This window comes from Periophthalmus magnuspinnatus, chromosome 11 (assembly GCF_009829125.3).
Source record: "Periophthalmus magnuspinnatus isolate fPerMag1 chromosome 11, fPerMag1.2.pri, whole genome shotgun sequence".
Classification (NCBI taxonomy): Eukaryota; Metazoa; Chordata; class Actinopteri; order Gobiiformes; family Gobiidae; genus Periophthalmus; species Periophthalmus magnuspinnatus.
Window position 1 is genome coordinate 5,850,400 of NC_047136.2, and position 22,544 is coordinate 5,872,943.

The 22,544-nt window shown below is 41.4% G+C and overlaps 1 protein-coding gene across 1 annotated transcript in view; it reads right to left on the reverse strand.

Moving 5' to 3' along the window:
* The window catches only part of adgrb2 (adhesion G protein-coupled receptor B2), a 248,109-nt gene extending 240,589 nt beyond the window's left edge, over nt 1–7,520 (reverse strand). Inside the window, exon 1 of the mRNA XM_055225206.1 lies at nt 6,632–7,520. Coding sequence (XP_055081181.1) covers nt 6,632–7,520 — 889 coding nt within the window. The remainder of the gene's footprint in view (nt 1–6,631) is intronic.
* Nucleotides 7,521–22,544: the final 15,024 nt, after the last annotated feature.

Below are 22,544 nucleotides of genomic sequence, written 5' to 3' on the forward strand. Positions count from 1 at the left end.
AATTCAGCGGAGGCGACGGTGACTGTACATCAGGACGAAATGGTAAATAGTCACAGTTTTATGCGGCGCTTTTCCACCTTCAAGGCACTCAAAGCACTTCACATCATTCATACATCAGCGTACGCAGACACTGGGGGCGAGGGGGGTTGAGTGTCTTGCAAAAACGACAGGATTCATTCGTGAGAGCTGGAATCGCACCGCAAACCGTCTTTCCTCATCACAAACATGCTCAGAGTTGGGTTTTGTTTCATTCACACATGTTTAAAACACAAATCCTACATGTTTAAGTTGAGTTCTTCTTCTTCTCTCAAAAACAAAAAACTAAAAATACTCCGTTCCACCTTGTGATGTCACGTGGTAATACAGGAAGTGCTCCACTGTGTTTTTAAACTCCATATGCTTTTGGATAATTTCAGCCCTGGAATTGCCAATCTCTACTGAACTTAAGGTAACTACTGCTTCATGACATCACAAGGTGGAACTGTCAAGATCCCAGTCTGTCCCTGTGTTTCTGTGCTGTCTTTCCCCGTCCTCCCTTTTGTGTCCTTGTCTCGAGCTGGACGCAGACTCCGACACCACCCACTAAAGCCTCCACCTCTGGCGTACAAAGGAACTGAGGATCCTACAAACTCCGTCAGATTGTCAGTGCATCCTCCATGGTACAGTTCCGCTTAGCTCAGTCTAGTTTTCGTGCTTATGGTCTCAGTACTCAGCATTTTTTTCTCGTTTTTCACCAGATCCGACTTTTTGAAACTACTCTGCACCTCCGCCTCCGACCCAGCTCTCCACAACCGGTACGAACACCTCAGCCTCCGACCCAGCTTCGTACGACCCCGCTCTCTACTTCCTGCTCCGTCAACCAACATTCACATTTTCCTCGTCTGTAATAAACTGTCAAACTTTTACCCCAAGTCCATGTATTTGATCTCCCAGACGCTACAACATGAACAGAGCATTTTGAGGTTTGGAGATACACACAGACTAATAATAAAGTGTTACTCAAACATGGGTGAATGAAACCAAACACAACTCCAGGTCTGTTTTTGATGAGGTAACAACATCATAACTCGACTTTAAGCTCACAAGAGTCACATTTGCATAATATAGGACCTTTAAGTACTTGTTGTACGACTCTTTGGTTTACGACACGGTCAAAGCTTGGATCTAGTGTGTGCATAGTTTCTTTGCCTTGCATCATTCTCCATCAGAAGAGATGACAGCACTTTCATTTTGATGCTATATGTGCTCTAACACTCTCGAAAAGCAAACATACACTTTTCATGACGTTCCATTCGCAGCCGTTACAAAAAGTTGCTGAAAAAACACACAAAAATAGCATTTGAAGGTAAAGCATCAGATGTGATTAAAATTGTAATGGGCAATTTGTCAGTGGTGAGAAAGAGTAATCAAAACAGCCCAGAATCACCGGGGGCCCAATACATCCTGTTAATGAATGTTTGTTCCTTTGATTAATAATCTAAAATAGATTTGACTTTGAATTCAACAACTGCAAATATCAAAGTGCTCATTATCAAACTCATTTACACAAAGGAAACAGCAGCTGGATGAACAGGGACAGAGAGGAGCCAAAACTAAAACATTAAAGAAACATTTTTTGGTGAGTCGTTTTGTGCCGGGTTTACAAATATTTGTTTTGGAGGGACACAGTGGCAGAGTGATAAGCTTTTTTGTATAGATTAGTATTTTATTTTAACGTTGTATCCGCGGGTTAGTGATGTACACACAGGGGGAGGGATCTGTTGTCCCGGGCTCACGGGTCTTAGGGGCCCAGAACTGAACCCTCTACCTATTAATTTATATTAGAAGAGGGACACGTATCTTTTTTAACTTTATTTGTACTTATTCAATGTCTTATGTTGCACTTCATCACCAAAGAAAGCTTGTGAGTTGTGTTCACTGACAATGACAATAAAAGTCTGTTTCTGAAAAGTCTTCTGATTTAGATTTGTTGCCTTGGTTACTAGAAAACTGGTCTCAATATGTAACATTTAAAGGTCCTATATTACGCAAAAAGTGACTCTTGTGAGCTTTAAGTCATGTTATAATGCTGTTACCTCATCAAAATCATACCTGGAGTTGCGTTTTGTTTCATTTGGGTAGCTGTTTATTATTAGTCTGTCTACATCTCCAAAGCGCGAAATGCTCTGTTCCACCTCGTGATGTCATGAAGTGGTAGTTTTCAAGTTAACAGCTCCGTTTTTACCTGTAGTTCAGCAGAAATCGGCAAGTCCAGAGATGAAATTATCCAAATGATTCAAGTGAAGGTTGTGTGGAGTTTAGAAACACAGTGGAGCACTTCCTGTATTACCACATGATGACATCACAAGGTGGAGTGTTTTCAGTTTCAGAGAAGAATTCAACTTAAATATGCAGCGTTTGCGTATTAAACATGTGTGAATGAAACAAATCACAGCTCCAGGTCTGTTTGTGATGAGGAAACAACATTAGAACATAGATCAGAAAATAGAGTAATACAAGCCCTTTAAAAATATCAGTTTTTAAGTAAGTTATGTTTGTTTCAAGGGTTTTTTGTCAATGAAACTACATTTAGAGCATGCAAGAGTAGTGTGGCTATAGTGCAAGATAATATTAGTGTAATACATAAAGTGCAAAAAGTAGAATGCAACATATTGAGGTACTTATAGCAGTGACACAACAACAACAACAACAACAACATGAGGCAGAGATATATACAGCAGTATACGGTGTACATGAGTTTGTTTGTTGCATCAGTGCAGAGTCCAGTTATGACAGGTGTTATGACAGGTGTTATGACAGGTGTTATGACAGGTGTTATGACAGGTGTTAGGCAGAGTGGAGGATTATGGGGGGGGGACCAAGGTGGAAGGAGGAGGCGCAGTACTCGGTGAGGAGTCTCATTGCCCGGGGACAGAGGCTGTTCTAGCGATTCTGTCCGGAAGTGTCCTGTACCTCCATCCAGAAGGCAGCAGGTGGAGCAGGCGGGGTGCTGGATGGGAGCGGTCCCTGAGGATGTTGTGAGTCTGGTGCAGGCAGCGGGAGCGTGCACAGTGGCGATCTCCGGGAGGTCGGACCTGGAGTATTCGGGGTATGCACTCGTAACGTGAATAAGCGCACAGCCAAAATAGAAGACTGTGTTTTATGGAGATATGCGGCGAGCCAGGGGGCGAGCTGTACCGGACCGTACACACCTCTACACATACAAATAACTAAATATTCTATGTAATAAAAACACCATTATTGTCATTTATCCTGGTTACTATACCACCTGCAAAATATTAGGGCTGTAGTCGACTAGAAAAAACATGCAAACTACTCAAAAGTCACTCAAAAACAACTATTTATGCAAAAAAGTATCATAAAAAACAATGTATTTATATAAAGAAACATGAGTTTACATATTAAAGGTCCTATATTATGCAAAATAGTGAGATTTAAGCCATGTTCTAATGCTGTTACCTCCTCAAAAACATACCTGGAGTTGTGTTTTGTTTCATTTATACATGTTTCAGCAATTTGTCTATTAGCTCAACATGCTCTGTTCCACCTTGTGATGTCATAAAGTGGTAGTTTTCAGATTAACAGCTTCTTTTAACTTTTGTTCAGTAGACATCGGTAATTCCAGGGTTGAAACGATCCAAATTGTTCTAGTGAAAATGTGTGGAGGTTTTAAAAAAAGAGAGCACTTCCTGTATTACCACATGATGACATCACAAGGTGGAACTGAGCGTGAATGAAACAAAACACGACTTTGGGTATGTTTTTGATGAGGAAACAACATTATAACAGATCAAAAAACAGTGGAATATGAGCCCTTTAATACAAAAATCTTCAGCTACCTAATTAACTTCTCTTCTATCTGCTGTTGTCCCACATAAATCCTGATAATCTAAATAAAACCATTAGTCAAGTAAAACTATTATTGCTTGACTAAGACTCCATCGACTAAAAGCCTACAGCCCTGTAAAAATCCTGAATGTTTTCTCAAACGGCAGCTGGAACAGAAAGCCCTCCCTCAGCTGGCATAGCTTTACGATCACCCTGACCCTTGGCATCAATTTATAGCAGTTCTCTCCTTTTGGCTTTTGTCTCAGCCGAAGTACATCAGGCCAAGTCAAACTGATAAAACCCTGCACCGGCTGGTTATTCTTTTGTATTCTCCTTTTGAGTTTATAAGACGATAAAATGCTCGTGTGGTGATTGAACGCAGCGCTGGATAACCTTCCCTTCAGCAAGGTAAGAGTCCCCCCGGAGCGGTGAGCACGTGTGTTAGTGTGTTTGTGAAGCCACGCCAAGTGTGGCACAAGGAAGGACCTGCATCTAATTAGGCCAATTAAGCTTCTAACCTGACACATACTTACATGAGCTTTATGTGTTTAGTGCTTTCAAGTCTGGGCTTTGTCTCACAGGTTCTGAAGAAGATGTATGTGTGTGGTGTGTGTGAGGAACATCTGAAATGCATCATAAGGTGGAAGATTATGCCTTTAGAGGTCGTATCTTACACAAAATGGACTCTTGTGAGGTTTAAACCATGTTAGAATGTTGTTACCTACTCAAAAACATACCTGGAGTGAAGGTGTATGGAGTTTAAAAACACAGTGGAGCACTTCCTGTATTACCACATGACATCACAAGGTGGAATAGAGCGTTTTCTGTTTAAGAGAAGAATTTGATTTAAAAAAAAATTCATCACCTGTTATGAAACGATGGGGGTTTAGTACCACCGTTCAGTTCACTTAGGTTTATTTGAGTCGTTTGTGGAAAAAAGTCAAACTATTCCAAACATAATTGACAATATTGTGCAATGTTCGAAAGGAGTAGGCACAGGTAAAAGTGCCAATCAGAGCTTAGCCCCTCTTTCCACAACAGTAATGGGTGAATCTTGAGGTGTTTGAAGAACAAATAGCTCTGACACTGACTCATACTGCCAAGGAAAAGTCATTATTTTAGACCAGTCGTTCTCAAACTTTTCACACCGAGTACCACCTATGAAAATATTTCACCGTCTGAGTACGAGAAAAATATGATACAGGTACAAAACAGAATTATTCTCAGGCTAAACCTCATCTAAAACTGGGCTAAACCAGGTATAAAACGGGGCTAAAGCTCATCTAAAACAAGGCTAAAATGGGGCTAAACCAAGTCTAAAACAGGACTAAAAAAGGAATAAACGAGGGCTAAACCAAGTCTAAAACAAAGCTTAACCAGGGTTAAAACGGTGCTAAACCTTGTCTAAAAAAAGGCTAAAACAGGTCTAAACCAGGTCTAAAACAGGTCTCAACCAGGTCTAAAACAGGTCTCAACCAGGTCTAAAACAGGGCTAAAACAGGTCTAAAACAGGTCTAAACCAGGTCTAAACCAGGTCTAAAACAGGGCTAAACCAGGTCTAAAATAGGTCTAAATCAGGTCTAAAACAGGTCTAAACCAGGTCTAAAATAGGTCTAATCAGGTCTAAAAGAGGTCTAAACCAGGTCTAAAACAGGTCTAAACCAGGTCTAAAACAGTGCTACATTAGGTCTAAAACAGGTCTAAAACAGGGCTAAACCAGGTCTAAAACAAGTCTAAACCAGGGCTAAAACAGGGCTAAAACAGGGCTAAAACAGGGCTAAAACAGGGCTAAACCAGGTCTAAAACAGATCTAAACCAGGTCTAAACCAGGGCTAAAACAGGGCTAAATCAGAGTTAAAACAGGGCTAAACCTCATCTAAAACAAGTCTAAAACAGGGCTAAACCAGGTCTAAAACAGGTCTAAACCAGGTCTAAACCAGGGCTAAAACAGGGCTAAACCAGGTTTAAAACAAGTCTAAAACAGGTCTAAAACAGGGCTAAACCAGGTCTAAAACAGGTCTAAAACAGGGCTAAACTAGGTCTAAACTGTGATAATACACTCTGACTATAGTACCATAGTTCTTATTGATGAGAAACCCAGAGGAAGAAGGATTAAATTGATTTAACTATTTAAACTGCAGAGTCACCCATGTAGCGCCTGAAGGAGGGGGCACCATAACAGTGGTCCACATACCACAGTTTGAGAAGCACTGCTTTACGCTGTGTTTAGACATGTTGCCCAACTCTTGGTCTATGCAACAGTTTAGCATCGCACCACATTTAAAGCAATGTTTTGTGCAATTTGACACGTTTTATTATTAGCGTCCAAGCATGAATCATGACCCTTATGTAGCTCTTGGAATATTACAATATGTTATGACTGATTTTCCACTAATACACCGCTGTACTCAGTGTCTCTGTGGGGCACGGGGAGGTTATCAAAAAGCTAAAATTCTGAGTTGTGTTCAAAAATACCGTGATGCAAGGCATGAAACCTCATCTGAAGGACTTTGCTCTTTAATTAAATGAAAAGAAATCGTAACAAAGCTTCTGTCAAGTAATTCTTGGTTGATCAAAGGCCGACATAACAACTCAAACTTTTCTTGCGATTTGCTCGAAGCTCGTGTCATCAGTGAACAAAAGCTTGTGAAATGACAGCAAGGTGTTAAACTGCCAAACCGGCCTTGATGTCAGTCTTCATGAAGAACCAACAGTTTCTGAAAGCACTTGTCTACTGACCTTTCCAAATATTATATAACAAAAACACTTCTAAATCACTGTATAAACCCGATTACAGCCTTACCTTGTCGCACATCCCTCGGCGCTATGGCGATGGCGTCGTTGGAGTGCAGCTCAGTGACGCAGCAGTCGTCAGGAACCATAGATCCATTACTGAAGGTGTGAGGGGTCTCCGGGAGCATGGGGACTGCGGGGGCCATGATGTTATGATTGGGACAAATGCACCCGGTTTGGCTCATCCCGCACCCGTCTCCGTCCGACACTTCCTGGTCCCCGTTGTGTCCCGTCCGCAGGCATTCCTCGAACCATCGGCAAAGAACTCCGCACGTAAACTGACTAGAGTTCTCATTATTGATAAGCAAAACTTCGACTAATCTCAGCTCTAGCAATTCCTTAGTTACCTGAGGCTCGTCACCGCTCGGATGCTTCGTTAAACAAAGTTGGACGAAGTTCTTATCAAACTGTAAGAATGAGTAAGGTCCCTCAATGGTAGATTTATTCCCACATAGTTCGACAATGTCATGATCCTTAGTCCCGGAAGTCTCCAATTGTAACGGACAGCTCTGATTGGGTAAGTGATGGTCGAGGGAGAGAAGCATAGGCGAGTGCGTCCGACATATCGTTGGATGGCGGGTGAAGCGGAGGTAGAGGGAATACTTTGTGGGATCGGGGTTTTCCAGGGACCAGGAGCATCCCGGGGCCCTCGAGGGGAAGAGTTCTCTCAAAGAAAACGATCCGTAGAGGACGCCGGTGACCAAGCTGGAACATGGAGAGGTGAGGGGCAGCGGGCGTCCCTCTGCCGCGCTGCTGGGGGCGCTGTGGGTGCCCCCGTGAGCCACCTCTGCCCGAGCGGAGACGGGAGCGAGAGCGAGGGAGTACACGGCAGCCAGAGCCCCAGCCACGGCCAAGAAAGAGGACAGCACAGACAGACACACCCCGCCAGCAGTGTTCATCCTATGACATTGGTACTGCAAGAAACACAAGAAAGAAATGGAAAAGGAAGTTAGAGAGCGCAAAAAACTGACGTGATTACGAAAAATAACAGTACTTCATGGACAAACAACATATTTAGACTGTCAGTTTGAAGATAAAGCTTAAACTTTTCTAGTAGAAGGTCTGCCGCCTGCTCGTCTACGTGGAGATTGCATTTTCTGTGCCATAAAAACAAAAATAAACCATCCTTATTGTGACCGTTTGGCCTGGAGGAGTAACCTGCTTGTCTCCATGTAGATAAATAAATGTAATGCCCTAGCGTGGAACATTTTAGACAAAGCAATAGCAAGCAACTCCATGGAGAAAAGCGTGTGGAAGACTGTCCACCAGGAAAGTTACAGGAAAGTAGCTGCGCAAGACTTTAGAATATAATAACAATGTTTACAACCATCAATAATCGAATTTAACACATAAAAAGATAAAAACAAAACAAAAAAAACACACAAAACATAAATTATATCAGCATGTTTAAACAATTCTTGGATCTTGGTTATAATAATTTTTCTCGTGAATATACTGTAGGAGCAAGAGAGGGATGAAATACCCAGAACGACAAGGAAAAGATTCACTACGGCCTTTGCAGTTGGACCAGTGAACCACTGCTGCACAACACCTTGTAGGAGTTAGCTAGATTTATTTGGAAATGTTAAAGAAATATGTGGTTGAACGCAGTTGTATGTCTGTATAGTTTAGTGGTTACAACGGGTGAACCAAAAGAACCAAACAAGACAATCTGAGTCCAAAGGAAAGTTCGTTTTCTGAACAGGGCTGACCTATGGAACGTTTATCGTGGAGGTTTGCCAAGAGTTTGTAATTTCTTTGTGTGTAATGTTCCAAAGTGTGGCATTAAACTTAGCAGATGAGGCGATCACGTCAAGGTCAGATCTGTGGAGAGGGGACCCCATGTGGGATTCATGGTTTTCAAGTGTGTTTTTTAGCAATTAACAACTAAATGAAAGGTAGAGAACTTTAAAGAAGACCTATTGTGCTTGTGTATACAGCACTATATAGTTATAATCTATGACACCAGTGCATCATTACGTTATAATTTGCACATTTTAAAATCACAATATTCATCTAAACGACTTAAAAGAAAGAAGTTTGCGTGAGTTTTGCGTTAGAAAACTGCGTCATCACCACAAAAAGTCACGCAGCTGTCGACGCCTCTGATGGACAGCCGCACATCACTCTTCCTACACGTGTCATCGATTAAAAATAATAAAATTAAAGAAGGAAGTAAGTACAGAGCGGTGGGCGTTGATCGGCGATATGGCGTCTTGAAAATAAGCGATTAAAGACCGCTCAAACATGCACGAATCACTCCAAAAACAACTTAGAGAGGGTAAATGAGAAGGAAACAGCTACAACATGGTTAAAAGCTCTGAAAAGTCCATTTTGCAGGATAGATCTGATTTAATGCCATACTGTGAGATATTCCAGGCAAGGAAATAGCATCTGCATGGAGACGAGCAGGTGGCAGACGCTCCATCCGAAAAGTTACTCAGTGCGTAATATGGTGCGCCTTTACCCTGGCCGCCGTTTGGCATTATTTCTTGTGCACCTTTTCGGATACGTAGCACTTAGAGACACCAGTTTTAGGTGAACTCTTCCCACCCCCAGTCAAAAGCACAAACACCTCCCCGCTGGGCTGGATTAAAAGGGTTGATGACTTCGCTGTTGAGACATGCACTGTGGGGCCCGCTCTACCCTTTCCCCGCTGATACGTGCACGCAAACACACACACACACACATACACGCGGGCACACAGAACACACACACACACTCGCACACAGAACACACCGCGCTGCCCGCTGAGTCGCTCCCCCGAGGCTCCGGCAAACTATTACCATCACCGACACAGCGAGGGTCCAGCAACAGCATCATTTCAACTCACACAATACAACGGTTAAAAGAAAAATGTCACCAATGTAAAGGATAAGTTCGGAGTCTAAATAGTTTTGAATAAGTATGTTCTATTGTTTTGAAGGTCTGACTTTAATAGAAAAAGGTCCAAGGAAATTGAAATTGCCCTCTTAAAATGCTATATTATGAAAGAACATCAGCACTTTTCTCTGAAATATGAGTCAGTGCAGTGATATTCACAAAAACACTCAAGGTGACATTTATGGAAAGATATTCTTTATGGTTGAAAAAATACCTTTTTATTGCCATAGCCTTGCTTAAATGTTGGATGATAATAGCATCATTTCAGAACACTTAGACTCCATTAGGCCGTGATAATTAAAATATGGGTTTTGCAAGTGGTGCAAAGTTTTACTGAAACGGGAAAGTTGGAACATGAAAATTGGGGTGACTCTTAAGCCTATTTGCCAGAGATTTTTTTTTTTTTGTACATTTTAAAATAGTTTTATGAATAAATTGGGATTGGAAAAATTGATGTTTAAAGCTTTAATTACACAAAACTGACTCTAGTGAACTTTAAACCATAGTATAACGCTTTTACCTCATCACAAACATACCCAGACTTGTTTTATTTCATTCAGACATGTTTGAATAGTTCTTTATTATTAGTCTGTCTACATCTCTAAACCTCAAAACGCTCTGTTCCACCTTGTGATGTCATGAAGTGGTAGTATTCAAGTTATCCGCTACCTTTTACCTTTAATTCAGTAGAGATCGACAATTCCTGAGCTGAAATTATCCAAATGATTCTAGTGAAGGTGTAAGCAGTTTAAAAACACAACGGGGCACTTCCTGTATCACCACATGATGACATCACAAGGTGGAACAGAGTGTTTTCAGTATGAGAGAAGAACTCAGCCTAAAAATGCAGGGTATATGCACAACTCCAGGTATATTTGTCACGAGGAAACAACATTATATATCAACATATATCAGAAAGCAGCGTAATATGAGCCCTTTAAATGATCTGAAGCACAGTATTTTGTTATTACTAGATATAATAAGGGAGATATTACAGAAGTAGTAATAGTAGTGGCAGAAACGCTATGATCTGCATTCGTCGTGGTTGCGTACCCGGTTAAAAAAAAGTTTTACCACATAAAAAAACCCTCATCTAAACCAGTCTGCATATGCGTCCACCATAACTCAGACATTCATTCACCGCCGCGACCGGACTTCAAACCTATCACACGATCCCCCCTATTTGTTCCACCTCTTTTCCAGTATTATGCACACGCCCGATTCTTATTCACCTGCGCTTCCCACGGCTTAGGTTAATGACACGCGGTGGTCGCTCGCAGCACACTGGATTTATGGAGGTGGGACGAGGAGCGGCAGGAGCAGACATTACATCCACCGGGCGATGGGTAAGAGGAGGAAGGAGGAGGCGGGGTGGACTATGTCAAGAGGTGAGTGCGCACGGCAGGGACGGAGAGAGGCACTTGGGCTTAGCGTGGCAGCCCGTAATGACACCAGAAAGCACATGAAAGCAAGATGGAGGGCTTTTGAGCGGCGCACTACAGAGATCTGCCGCGGAGGAAATAGAAAGAGGTCAATTTGCGATTTAGAATAATGCGTGGATATGTGTGGTTTAACGGGCGATTGTTGTGGTTTGAGTAACATAAATGGATACGGCAATGAAATTCATTCAATATGCGCAGGTTTTCTGGAGGTGGGACTGTCACCTGTTGGTTCCATGACAGTGTAAAGGCGTTGGAATGTTCCGCAGTATCGTATTAAACGCCTATGCATGTATAACAAGTCCCATATTACGCAAAATTTAGCTCAAAAACATACCTGGAGTTATGTTTTGTTTCATTCATGCATGTTTGAGTACACTGCGTTATTAGTCTGTCCACATTTCCAAACCTCAAAATGCTCTGTTCCACCTTGTGATGTCATAAAGTTTTCAAGTTAACAGCTACGTTTTACCTTTTTTTTAAAAAAGCAATTCCAAGGCTGAAATGATCCAAATGATTCTAGAAATGAAGGTGTATGGAGTTTAAAAATGCAGCGGAGCACTTCTTGTTTTACCATGATGACATCACAAGGTGGAACAGAGTGTTTTCTGTTTGAGTTAAAAACTACATATGCATGGGTTTGTGATTGAATGAAACAAAACACAGCTCCGGGTATGTTTTTGACGAGGAAACAACATTATAACAGATTTTTAAAAACAGTATAATATGGGCTCTTTAAATTACAAGTGTTTAAACTGCCATGTCACCTACTCATGTCCTCGTCGAGCTTTATGCCATTTTGTGGAACGTTCTCGCCAAAACAACATCTCCCCTTTAAGACTAGGAAGCGCATTTGGTATAAGTGGTTGTCTATTAGTCACCTCTGTGTCATCAGCACGGTGAAAAACACAGAGCTTTGAATAATTCACAAACCGTAATAGAAAAACATGACATAAAGCGAACGGGAAACAGATTGATACGTGATGGATTATCTAAACGTTCCACTTAAACCATGGACTGTATATATAAATGGACATGACTAACGTGCTAGACGGCGTGTACTTCCGGCTCCACTGCCTCCAATTCGCTTTATATTGAAAAACTATGGCCCCTCTCTCTGTCAGACTCATCATTTTGGTCTTAAACGTTCGTATTAACCTGCTCTACATGATCCCGGTGTTTTTATTCGCTATAAATCAAGATATGAACATTAATAACAGACAAATCAGACGCCTTCTTTCATCGAGGTCGCTCCCACTAGCGTTAGCAACAGGTTTGATTGACAGCGTTGCTAAGCTAAACCAGCACTGCAGCCAAAAAAGGCGTTACTTTCAACAGCCTCGCTCCAGATTGGCTCTTTGGTTGCTATGATACTTGTGGTCGGAAATCCAAATATGAAACACGTCTCTAAATTCGCTCCTACAACCGCTAGCATCCACGAGCTTCACCGTCTATAATTTAAACCTACGCTTAAATCATAATTTCTAAGCACTAATCAACAGCAACATCATGGCAACTGTGAAAAGCGTATCCATGGCAACGCAGCATCACCTGACCTGCTAATGTATTTTTCTCGTTTTCTGGAGGCTTTTCAACTCGTCTTTGTCTGTTGTCAGAGATTGGGGTTGCACACAGTTCTCATCTGCGATTTTTCTCATAGAACGTGTGACGTGAAGAGGGGTTTAAACAGGGCTGCGGCGGCCGCGCTGACATTTTGACAAATGCATGGAAGACTTGGGTTGAGGGAAGACTAATGTAGGATATTGTGAAATACGCTCAAGGACACAACGCCATTTGCTCCATATGAAGAGGTTATATTCTCTGTCACTGTAAAAGCTCCAATACCTCCAACAAGATGGGATCTGCACGTACGTAGGTTACTAATGAGGTAAAGCGCTTCTGTGTTGGGAAAAGTACATCTTAGATTATTCTGAGTTTTGGTGCTGAAAGAAATTCACGTGTTCCTCCTAGATACTGAGCTAAATTTGAAAACGTGCCACAAGTGTTCATCTTCATGTCCTAAATCAGAGTTCTTCCCACTGGATAGCTGCAATGTGGACTCATCCATGCTCAGGTACATTTTTGCACACATATAATGAATATATCGAGAGCCGGGAGTGTTGAGCAAATTGTTTTTGGGACAATGAACACTGAATATTCATAGAGCCACAGCCTGTGTAAGACTAGGCCCTAAAGTGTTGTCTTCATGAGGCCGTTCTGTCCCACTTCAGTCTAAAACAGCTCTTTACTCTGGGCACACATACATATTCATTAGCTTTGATGTCTTCTGTTCTGCTGCACCTTGACATTAATGTTATCAGTCAGGATGGGAAATATGGATGCTTCTTTGTTGTCTCTTCCTTTCCTCGGGGTTCCTCCTGGACACTTTAAAGCACTAGTGACAATCTGACTCATCTGATCCTGTCGCGGCTGTGCGCTTTATGCAAAACACATCCAAGACTGCACTGCTTCATTATTCCAGCTCTGCAAACCCTCTTAGAATGCACATGTCCACAGCACTGCAAACCGTGTTACAGTGCACATGATAACTCTGTTACAATGCACACGCTAACCGTGTTACAGTGCACATGTCCACAGCTCTGTAAACCACTCCACACTGACTGACTGAAGTCTCTGCCCACTATTCCACAGTAAATCAGCATTTAAATAGACACCCGACTGAATGAGTGTTTGTATCTATGTCTCCCACACAGTGGGAGACTGTAAGCTCTCTGCTGTAGCAAAGGGAACTATTGCCAATTTGATTACACTCCATGGGGCTAGAAAAGCCCGAATACAGCCAGAAAGTGAAACCCTCAGTCAACAAGCAAAACATGCGTTCAGGAATAATACAAAGGGATATATCCAAGACGTATCAGATATACAACACAATGCGCACAATGGTGAGGCTTCAGCCTTGCATGAAAGCTGCTTATCAAATGAACAAATACTGCAGGACAGTGACTGCCAAATCTGCACCAAAACACCAGGACTTTAGCACGGGCATAAGCCTACACAATCAAACTGTAGTAAAGACACTGTCTTTGTCCACAAACACATCAGAACCAGAACACAAGGCCCAGCACCCATTCATCAGAGGTACCATCTCTGGAGCCCACTTTACACAAAGGGTCAGCACATTATACACTCTGCATGTGACATACAAGCAGCACTGAGGTATGAAATGAACACTTTTTTTCCTGAGTTAGAAAATGAATGGCTGATCAAATCATGTGCAGACACAGGCGTAGGCCATTTTGAAACCTCTTTATCTGCCAAGCATCTCCACATATCCACATGAGCTCTTGGATTTCTCATTAATAAGATCTGGAGCATGTTTTAAATACTGGGCTGACATTTGAGGGAGTCACAGCTCACTCTGTCCTTTATTAAGCAGAGAGCTTGTTGTGTAGCCTTATCAGTTATTCACAAATGGCAGTCAAGCTGGGAGGAACCCATGCTGCGTATAGAGACAGTGCCTTGAAATCCCTCCATCACAGGAAAGGGCATTTGGGCTTCCAGCTATGGCCCACACCGAACACACACGAGAATGTACACATGGCAGACAGAACGCTGAAGAGGAACGAGCTGATGTGTCCAACCCAGAAATCAAATACATCATTTCATATTTGATTTTATAAGACGTCATATCGTTTTATATAAGCACACGTAAGGCTGGGTGATATGAGAGAACCACAAAAAGAATCACAAAAACATAAACAGATGGACTTCAAGCATAAAGAGCAGGATGTCAGGCGAGATGTCGTGTTGATAGAACCAGAAATCCACATTTAAGACATAATATATCGAGCCTAAAAGCCGCAGAAACTCGTGCACGCGCCCTTTTAGTCAAATTGTGCAGATTTAAGTCAAAACTTGTGAAACATGAGGACACGTGCGGAGACATAAAGTAGTCCTGACTCAGAGTTTTCACATAAACAAGAGAGCGGTGACTCCTCTTCAGCACCAGGCGCTCTCACTGCAGAAGGATTGGCTGCAGACCTGTCCAGCAAAATGATAATAGATGTTTTATTGTAGCTCAGTCCATCTCAGATAATGTTTGATGCAACTTACATTTTCTCTAAAGAACTCCCCTTCATTTTGTGTAAAGCCCTATTCAAATAATAAACAATAATATGATCAGTTTTAGTGTTTGGGGAAATTTTTCCAAAAAAGTATGGGATACCACTTAATAAAAAAAAAAATAATAATAATAAACAAAACAAATAAAATAAATGAATAAATAAAAAATAAATAAATAAAAAATAAATAAATAAATAAATATAAATATAAATAAATAAATAAATAAATAAATGGTGAATATATTCTGGAGGCTTGAAACAAAGTGAATCCACATTTTATTTTCACTTTTAAATCATCTGATCAGAATATAGATGAATAAGCATTTGTAAAATTGGCACATCATCCTGGAGCTTGAGTCATTAAAGTTTATAGCACAGATGCAGGCCAAATATGCCTGTCATTTGATTTAGCCAATGCTATACCGCTCTCACCAATATAACATGAATCAACTCAATTATATAGTTGACACAGTCCCCACGAAGTCCCATTTCATAAACTTCAATCTGGAGAAGGCAACAAGGGCATTTCACGGTCCAATGAAAAACGTCTACTCTAGATCGGTGACTTTATAACCGCAATTTCCTCAACGCAAGATCCATAAGGTTTATAATCTGGACCGGGATGCAGAATATGCTGATTGGGTAGCGAGATGTCCACCGGTATCACAAAGTATTCACGTGAGGTCGTAAAATCGCTCTCAATAGAGTCGTCTACAATAAACAAAGAGTGTCATTAGTGATATGAAAATACATTGGTGATTTTACGTCATTGCGTAATTCTCGAGAAAATTGCAGCCCATTTATCAGACTCTTTGTCATTAATACTTGCACCTCAAGCCAAGCACATTTTCAATACGCTAAATCACAAAACTGTTGAACCAAGAAGGCAGCGACTAAATAGCTTTCAAATCATTTCTAACCGTGAGCAACTATTATTCAAAATGTTCCCAACCTGAAATAATACATTTCCATATTGAGCCGTAGAAAAGGGAGAGACTGATGGATTGTGATTAGAAAATTGCAAGTATTACGTTAGGTATTACACCCAAAATGTCTTCACTTTGTTGTGCACTTTCATATTCTATATACCTGCCATCGGAGAAACCCAGGATCCGGTGGTTTGAACGACTGTAATTTTGAGCTGTGGCAGAGTCGTTAAAACCGCTGTGTCGCAGTCGGAACACTGTGGGTCTGACAGTTGGACATCGATATTCGCCCGAGTCGTCCGTGTGGAGTCCGCGTGTGGTTCCCATGTGGTCGTGAACTGTCCCTGTGAGATTGTGTTTTCGCTTTACCAACGCATGGATAGCAGCCTAATTATTCACCGCAATTAATTTACATACACATATACACGCTTTACACAGTCTGGAGCGGCCAGAGCGGAGTTTTCATGTCACTGCTAATAACAACTAGCGCGCCGACACCCACGAGCGTTACTTTCTGATGCTTGAGTGGTCTTATTTTCAAAGTACAGTTGTCTCTCGCTGTATCGTGGTTCATCTTTCACTGTTTTGCTGATTTTTTTGTGCAATTTTACGTGTTTTTTGTTTTACAGCGTCTGAGCGTGCATTGTGTTCTACGTCCTGATTGGCTAAGGGACTCTAGATGTCAATCATTCTGCGCCGTGTCTCCTGTACAGTACAGAATGTGTTCAGCCAAATTTGCGTAAATGTTCGATCGACGCGATGTTAATGCCTGTGTGAGAAAAGTGTATAAAGTGTGTGGTGAGGGGTTTTACAGCCGCAAAACATATTGTAAAAAATAAAGCTGATACTTTGCGGATTTTGCCCTAACGTAACGTAACCCCCGCGATAAAAGACGGACCACTGTAATCTTATTTTGAAGAGCTGTTTTATGACAAATATAACTTTTGTAAGAATGTTTGTGTCTTTCTTGTAAGCGTCAAAGAGGAGCAAGAGTTTGAAACATAAGTCAGATGGGTTTTAATGAGTTCTCCGCAGGTAAAGTGAAAAATGAAGCGACGGAAACTCAGGACCGGATAGGAAAAGAGTCCTGAGACGTGCATGTTGACAACTTTTATAGTGTCTCTCAGTGTATTTGTGTATTTATGTGTGTGAAGCGGGTCCTCTTCTGGTCCGCATGGCATTACACATTAAAAAAACTTTAAGCAAATTCGAACCGTGAGCGTTTTACAACCCTCTCGTACATTCTTTAGTGAGAGGAGCTACAGATGAGAAACGTGGACTTAACCTAAACGACCAGAACATAGCTGTAATCTTATCGTCCACATAGGTCTGCGTAGCGTCTTTGTGAGTCCCCACGTGTTATTTACCTCAGCGTTAGTAACTCAAGATACCAGTTTGATGTAGTGCTGCACTGAGAGAAAATACCTTACACTTTACTACATGAAAACATCAGTAAAGTACGATCCGACACAGTTACAACGTTCAGGATGGAATGGACCACTTCACATTTTGCATAGCGTCTTGTTTGAATCAGAATTAGACCAGTTTTCTGTCCATAATCAGTCCCAAAGCTAATATTATGTCCCGCACCAATTTAGGACAAATATTTGGATTTTGGAAGTGCTCAAACGCCCTTGATTTAATTGTGCATTCACCACACACTGACTGGAGTTGCTGTATAGTCATTAGTAGGCCTTTTGTTCCACCTTTGAGCTCTCCCTGGAGGACTTGGATACAAGATGGCCAGCTTTATGCAAAGTAGCGGCACAGTAGCTCAGTGGGAGCATGTCATGTTTGACCCTGGAAACTCACTACACCCACACTACGTCTTTACACTTGAGTTGTCAGAGTGACAAAAAAAAAAAAAAAAAAAAAACACTCGGAAATGTCACCATCTGTTGGCTGCCCGGACAGACACTGGCCCGTGCTTTAGCCTTTGTTTATACATCCATACCGACCGGTTCAACAGTAGTTTAGGAAAAAAGTAGCAGGACTGCATAAAAAAGTACAAATTCTACAGCAAGCACAAATACCTTAACTACTATTTCGATTCCAAAGACTGGTGCAACTAAACTAGTGCGACAGTAGCTCAGTTGGTGGAGTATTTGTTCACTGAGGCTAAGGTTGGTGGTTTGAATCCCGCTCTTGACATAAAACATCATTGGTTGAAGAAGCAAATCCACTGACCCACAGGTCGGCGGTGCGAGTGGGTCCTTGATGTAAAGTACTTTGAGTGCCTTGAAGGTGACTATTTACTATTTCAACAGCTGCTACTACTACTACAAAGGCTGCCACTGCAACTGCTACAACGAATACTACAAGAACTACTACGACTGCTACTGTTATACAGCTACTACTACTAATGCTGCTGCTACTACTTCTTTGAGTACAGATACTATGTTTATTTATAAAACTACAAAGACTACTGCTTTAACTAATACAATTGCTACTACTCCTAATGCTACTAATACTGCTACTACTACTACTACTGCTACTACAACTACTACTACTACTTCAAGTACAGATACTATGTTTATTTATACAACTGCAAAGACTAGTATATCAACTAATACTACTACTACTACTGCTACTACTCCTACTGCTTCTAATACTGCTACTACTACTACTGGTGCTACTACTACTAATACTTCAAGTACAGACACTATGTTTATTTATACAATTACAAAGACTACTACTTCAACTAATACTACTACTACTGCTGCTACTAATACTGCTAATACTACTACTACTTCTAGTGCTACTACTACTAATACTGCTACTACTACTACTTCAAGTACATAAACTATGTTTATTTATACAATTACAAAGACTACTACTTCAACTACTTCTACTACTAATACTACTACAAGTACAGATATTGTTTATACAACTACAAAGATTACTACTTCAACTATTACTACTACTAATGCTACTACTGCTACAAGAAGTACTACAGCTCCTACTACTACTTCAAGTACAGATATTATGTTTATTTATACAACTACTACTATTTCAACTGCTACTGCTGCTACTAATACTGCTACTAATACTACTAATACTGGTTCTACTACGACTACCACCACTTCTACTATCAGTTTCATCAAACCGAAACAGAAGAACTGAAAAACAACAACACCAGGACCATTTTTTGCTCTGAAGTGTCAAATAAAACCAACCAAACATTGAAACGGTCGTGGAGGGAATTTGGACTTTATTCTAGAAACAGTGAGAAAAAGATGGTTATTGGTTTTCACGTACCCCTGGCAGGACAGTTTTCTATTTCTCTCAAGATATATTGCACGAGGGGGAGGCGGTGACAGTGCAGAAATGTGAAAGGAAGAAAAGATGCATACAATTTGGATGAAAAAAGTATTGAAAAAAACGCCTCGACGCACTTTACCAAACAACTCTTCCCGAAATCAATAGCAATACTTTGAGGAAAACAGTGGCCAGACAAAATAATCATTCCCGAGACGGCCCTGAGGCGGCATATGTTCTGTCAGTCGTATAGCCTTGTTATGATGAATACGGCGCTTGTCTGGTTGTTCTGTTGCGTTGCCACGTAGAGCTCTCTGCGATCCATCACCAAATTAATTTCTCTCCATCATATTGTGGATTTCAAACTCCGAAGAAATATGACAACGTTTTATGAAGCAAAGACACAAACTGAGCGGCGTTACTGTCCATATGGATCGTTTGTCGCAGATTTTCCACAATTTTGGATTTGTTTACTCATGATGATGATTCATTATATGTCCCAGTAAAACAAACTTTTAGGAAATTAATTTAAAAAGACTCGACAGTTGTCCCTCGCTATATCGCGGTTCACCTTTCGCGGCCTCGCTGTCTTTTTTAAGGGACTGTAGACCATTGTCCATCAGTCTCCTCCGTGCCGTGTCTCCTGTCCAGTACAGAATGTGTTCAGACAAATTTACATAAACGTTGGATCGCAGTGTGACTCTGAAGTGCTGTACGTTTGCAATTTGTTTTCTCCCCGACAAAACCCACAATGTCGATGAAACGTTCTGCACCGACAAAGACGCCTACGAAGGTTTGAACTTTGAGAGAGTTTAAACGAGAGAGAAATGTGAGAAAATGTTAACGCCTGTGTGAGAAAAGTGTATAAAGTGTGTGGTGAGGGGTTTTACAGCAAAAAACATAGAGAATAATTGTAAAAAATAAAGCTGATTTAGCAGATTTCACCTATTGTGGGTTATTTTTAGAACGTAACCCCCGCGATAAACGAGGGACCACTGTAGACAATTTGCTTTAGACGTGCAGCAATTCACTTTACATTGAAAAATTGTCACCCCTCTCTCTCTCTCTCTCTCTCTCTGTAACTGCTGCTGTCAGACTCATTTTGGTCTTAAAATGTTCGGATTAAAATGTTTTACATGATCCTAGTAGTTTTATTTCGCTATCGTGTCGATAAATCAAGATATGAACATTATCAGACAAATCGGACGCCTTCTTTCCCCAATGTCACTCCCGCTAGCGTTAGCAACAGGGGACAGCGTAGCTAAGCGCCCGCTCCCTGCTAAACCATCAGTGCGGGCAGGAAGACGTGTTACCTTCAACAGCCTCGCTCTGGATTGGCTCTTTGGTTGCTATGATACTCAAAGTCAGAATTCCAAATATGCAACTTGGCTCCAAATTCGCCGCTACAACTGCTAGCCTCGATTAGCTTCATTTGACTGAAGCTGAACGCTCTCACGCCATCTACTTCTTTATACAGTCTATGCTCCAAACCCAGGCCATCACTCAGAGCAGCTGTGATAATCCGTGAGCTAATAGTGATCACAAGAACGACTGATGTACACAATGTTAAAGATATAAACATAAGACGTTATAACTGAACTCATTTTAATGTAAAGTAATTCCTCACTTTACCGACGCATGGATAACAACCTCATTATTCACCACAGTGACTTTATACGCGCTTTACACAATCTGCAGAGGCCAGAGCGGAGTTTTGCCATCATGTCAGTGCTAATAACAACTAGCACGATAACACACATACAAGCATCACTTTATAAACTGAGAAAAAATGTTTAAACGTGTCTTTTAGTAAACTAATTTAAAAGACAAAGTACATTTTGCTTCCGAACCCACGCCATCGCTCAGACGTGCCAGGATAACACGTGAGCTAATTCAACTGATGTACACAATATATTAAAAGATATATATTTAAAAAGCAGTATTTCAAAGTGATTAAAGCTCGTACAGGCAAGTATTTAAGGCTATATACACCGCACAAAGAAACGGTGGAGTTAATGGGATTAGGTCCTGAGGAGTTGGATAAAACTGGGCAAAGCAGAAAAAAGTGTCGACACAACACTGCAGCTAAAGATTGAATTCATGTGAGCATGTAAGTGATGTAGTCAGGGCTTTTGTGGAGGGAGACCCAGGCCAATGGGGATACACACCAAGAAACAGCACATTAGAATATATTAGACTAAAATAGAAAAGTGCATTCTGTGGGATTTTTATTTTATTGTTTTTCTGTAAGAAGTAACTCTAGAGATCCAGGATAACACTTGTAAAGAGACATAAAATACAAAACTAGATCAAGAGCAGATGTAAAAAGAAGTGGACTAAGTGAGTGTGATGTTATCCATAGATTTCTGCTCCGGTCAAATGAAACTCATCAAGGGCCGAGTTCCATATTTGGAATTCTGACAGTGAGTATCATAGCAACCAAAGAGCCAATCGGGAGTGAGGTTATTGAAGGTAACGCGCCTTCCTGCCCGCACTGCTGGTTTAGTATGTGGCAGGCTCTTAGCAACGCTGTCAATCAAACCTATTTAAGACGAGCTGGAGCAACCTGAGGGAAAGCGAGCGCCTCATTAATGTTTATATCTCGATTTACGGACAAAATAGCAAAATAAAAACACCAGGTTCATGTAGTGCGGGTTATCCATCCATTTTCTTCTGCTTATCCTGGACCGGGTTGCAGGGACAGCAGTCTTCCCACACCCTAGACACCTCCTCCAGCTTCTCCGGTGGGACCCCAAGGCATTCCCGGGCCAGCCAAGAGACGTAGTCATTCCAGCGTGTCTTTGGTCTTCCCCATGAGCCTCCTCAGTTGGCTCCTCTAGACGTGGAGGACCAGCGGCTCTACTCCGAGCTCCTCCCGTGTGACCGAGCTCTTGACCGTATCTCTAAGGGAGCGCCCAGCCACCCTACGGAAGATCTTGTCCTTTCAGTCATGACCCAAAGCTCATGATGATAGGTGAGGGTAGGAACGTAGATTGACCGGTAAAGTAGAGCGGGATAATACGGACATTTTAAGACCAAAATGACGAGTCTCAGCAGCAGTTACAGAGAGAGGAGCCTCAGTTTTTCAATAGAAAGTGAAATGGAGCCGGAAGCGCGTCCATGCTCACTTTCTATTTGGAACGCGGCGGCTAGCAGGTTAGCTATGTCCATTTAAATAAACAGTCTACAGTAAAAACAGAGACAGACAATGAGCTCTGCATATGCTTCACATTTCTACCACTGAGCCACACAGCCGTGCAACAAAACTATTAAAACAAAAGCCCTAAATCGAGCCCTTCTTTTTCAAAAGTTCCAAATATATTAGATGTGAACGA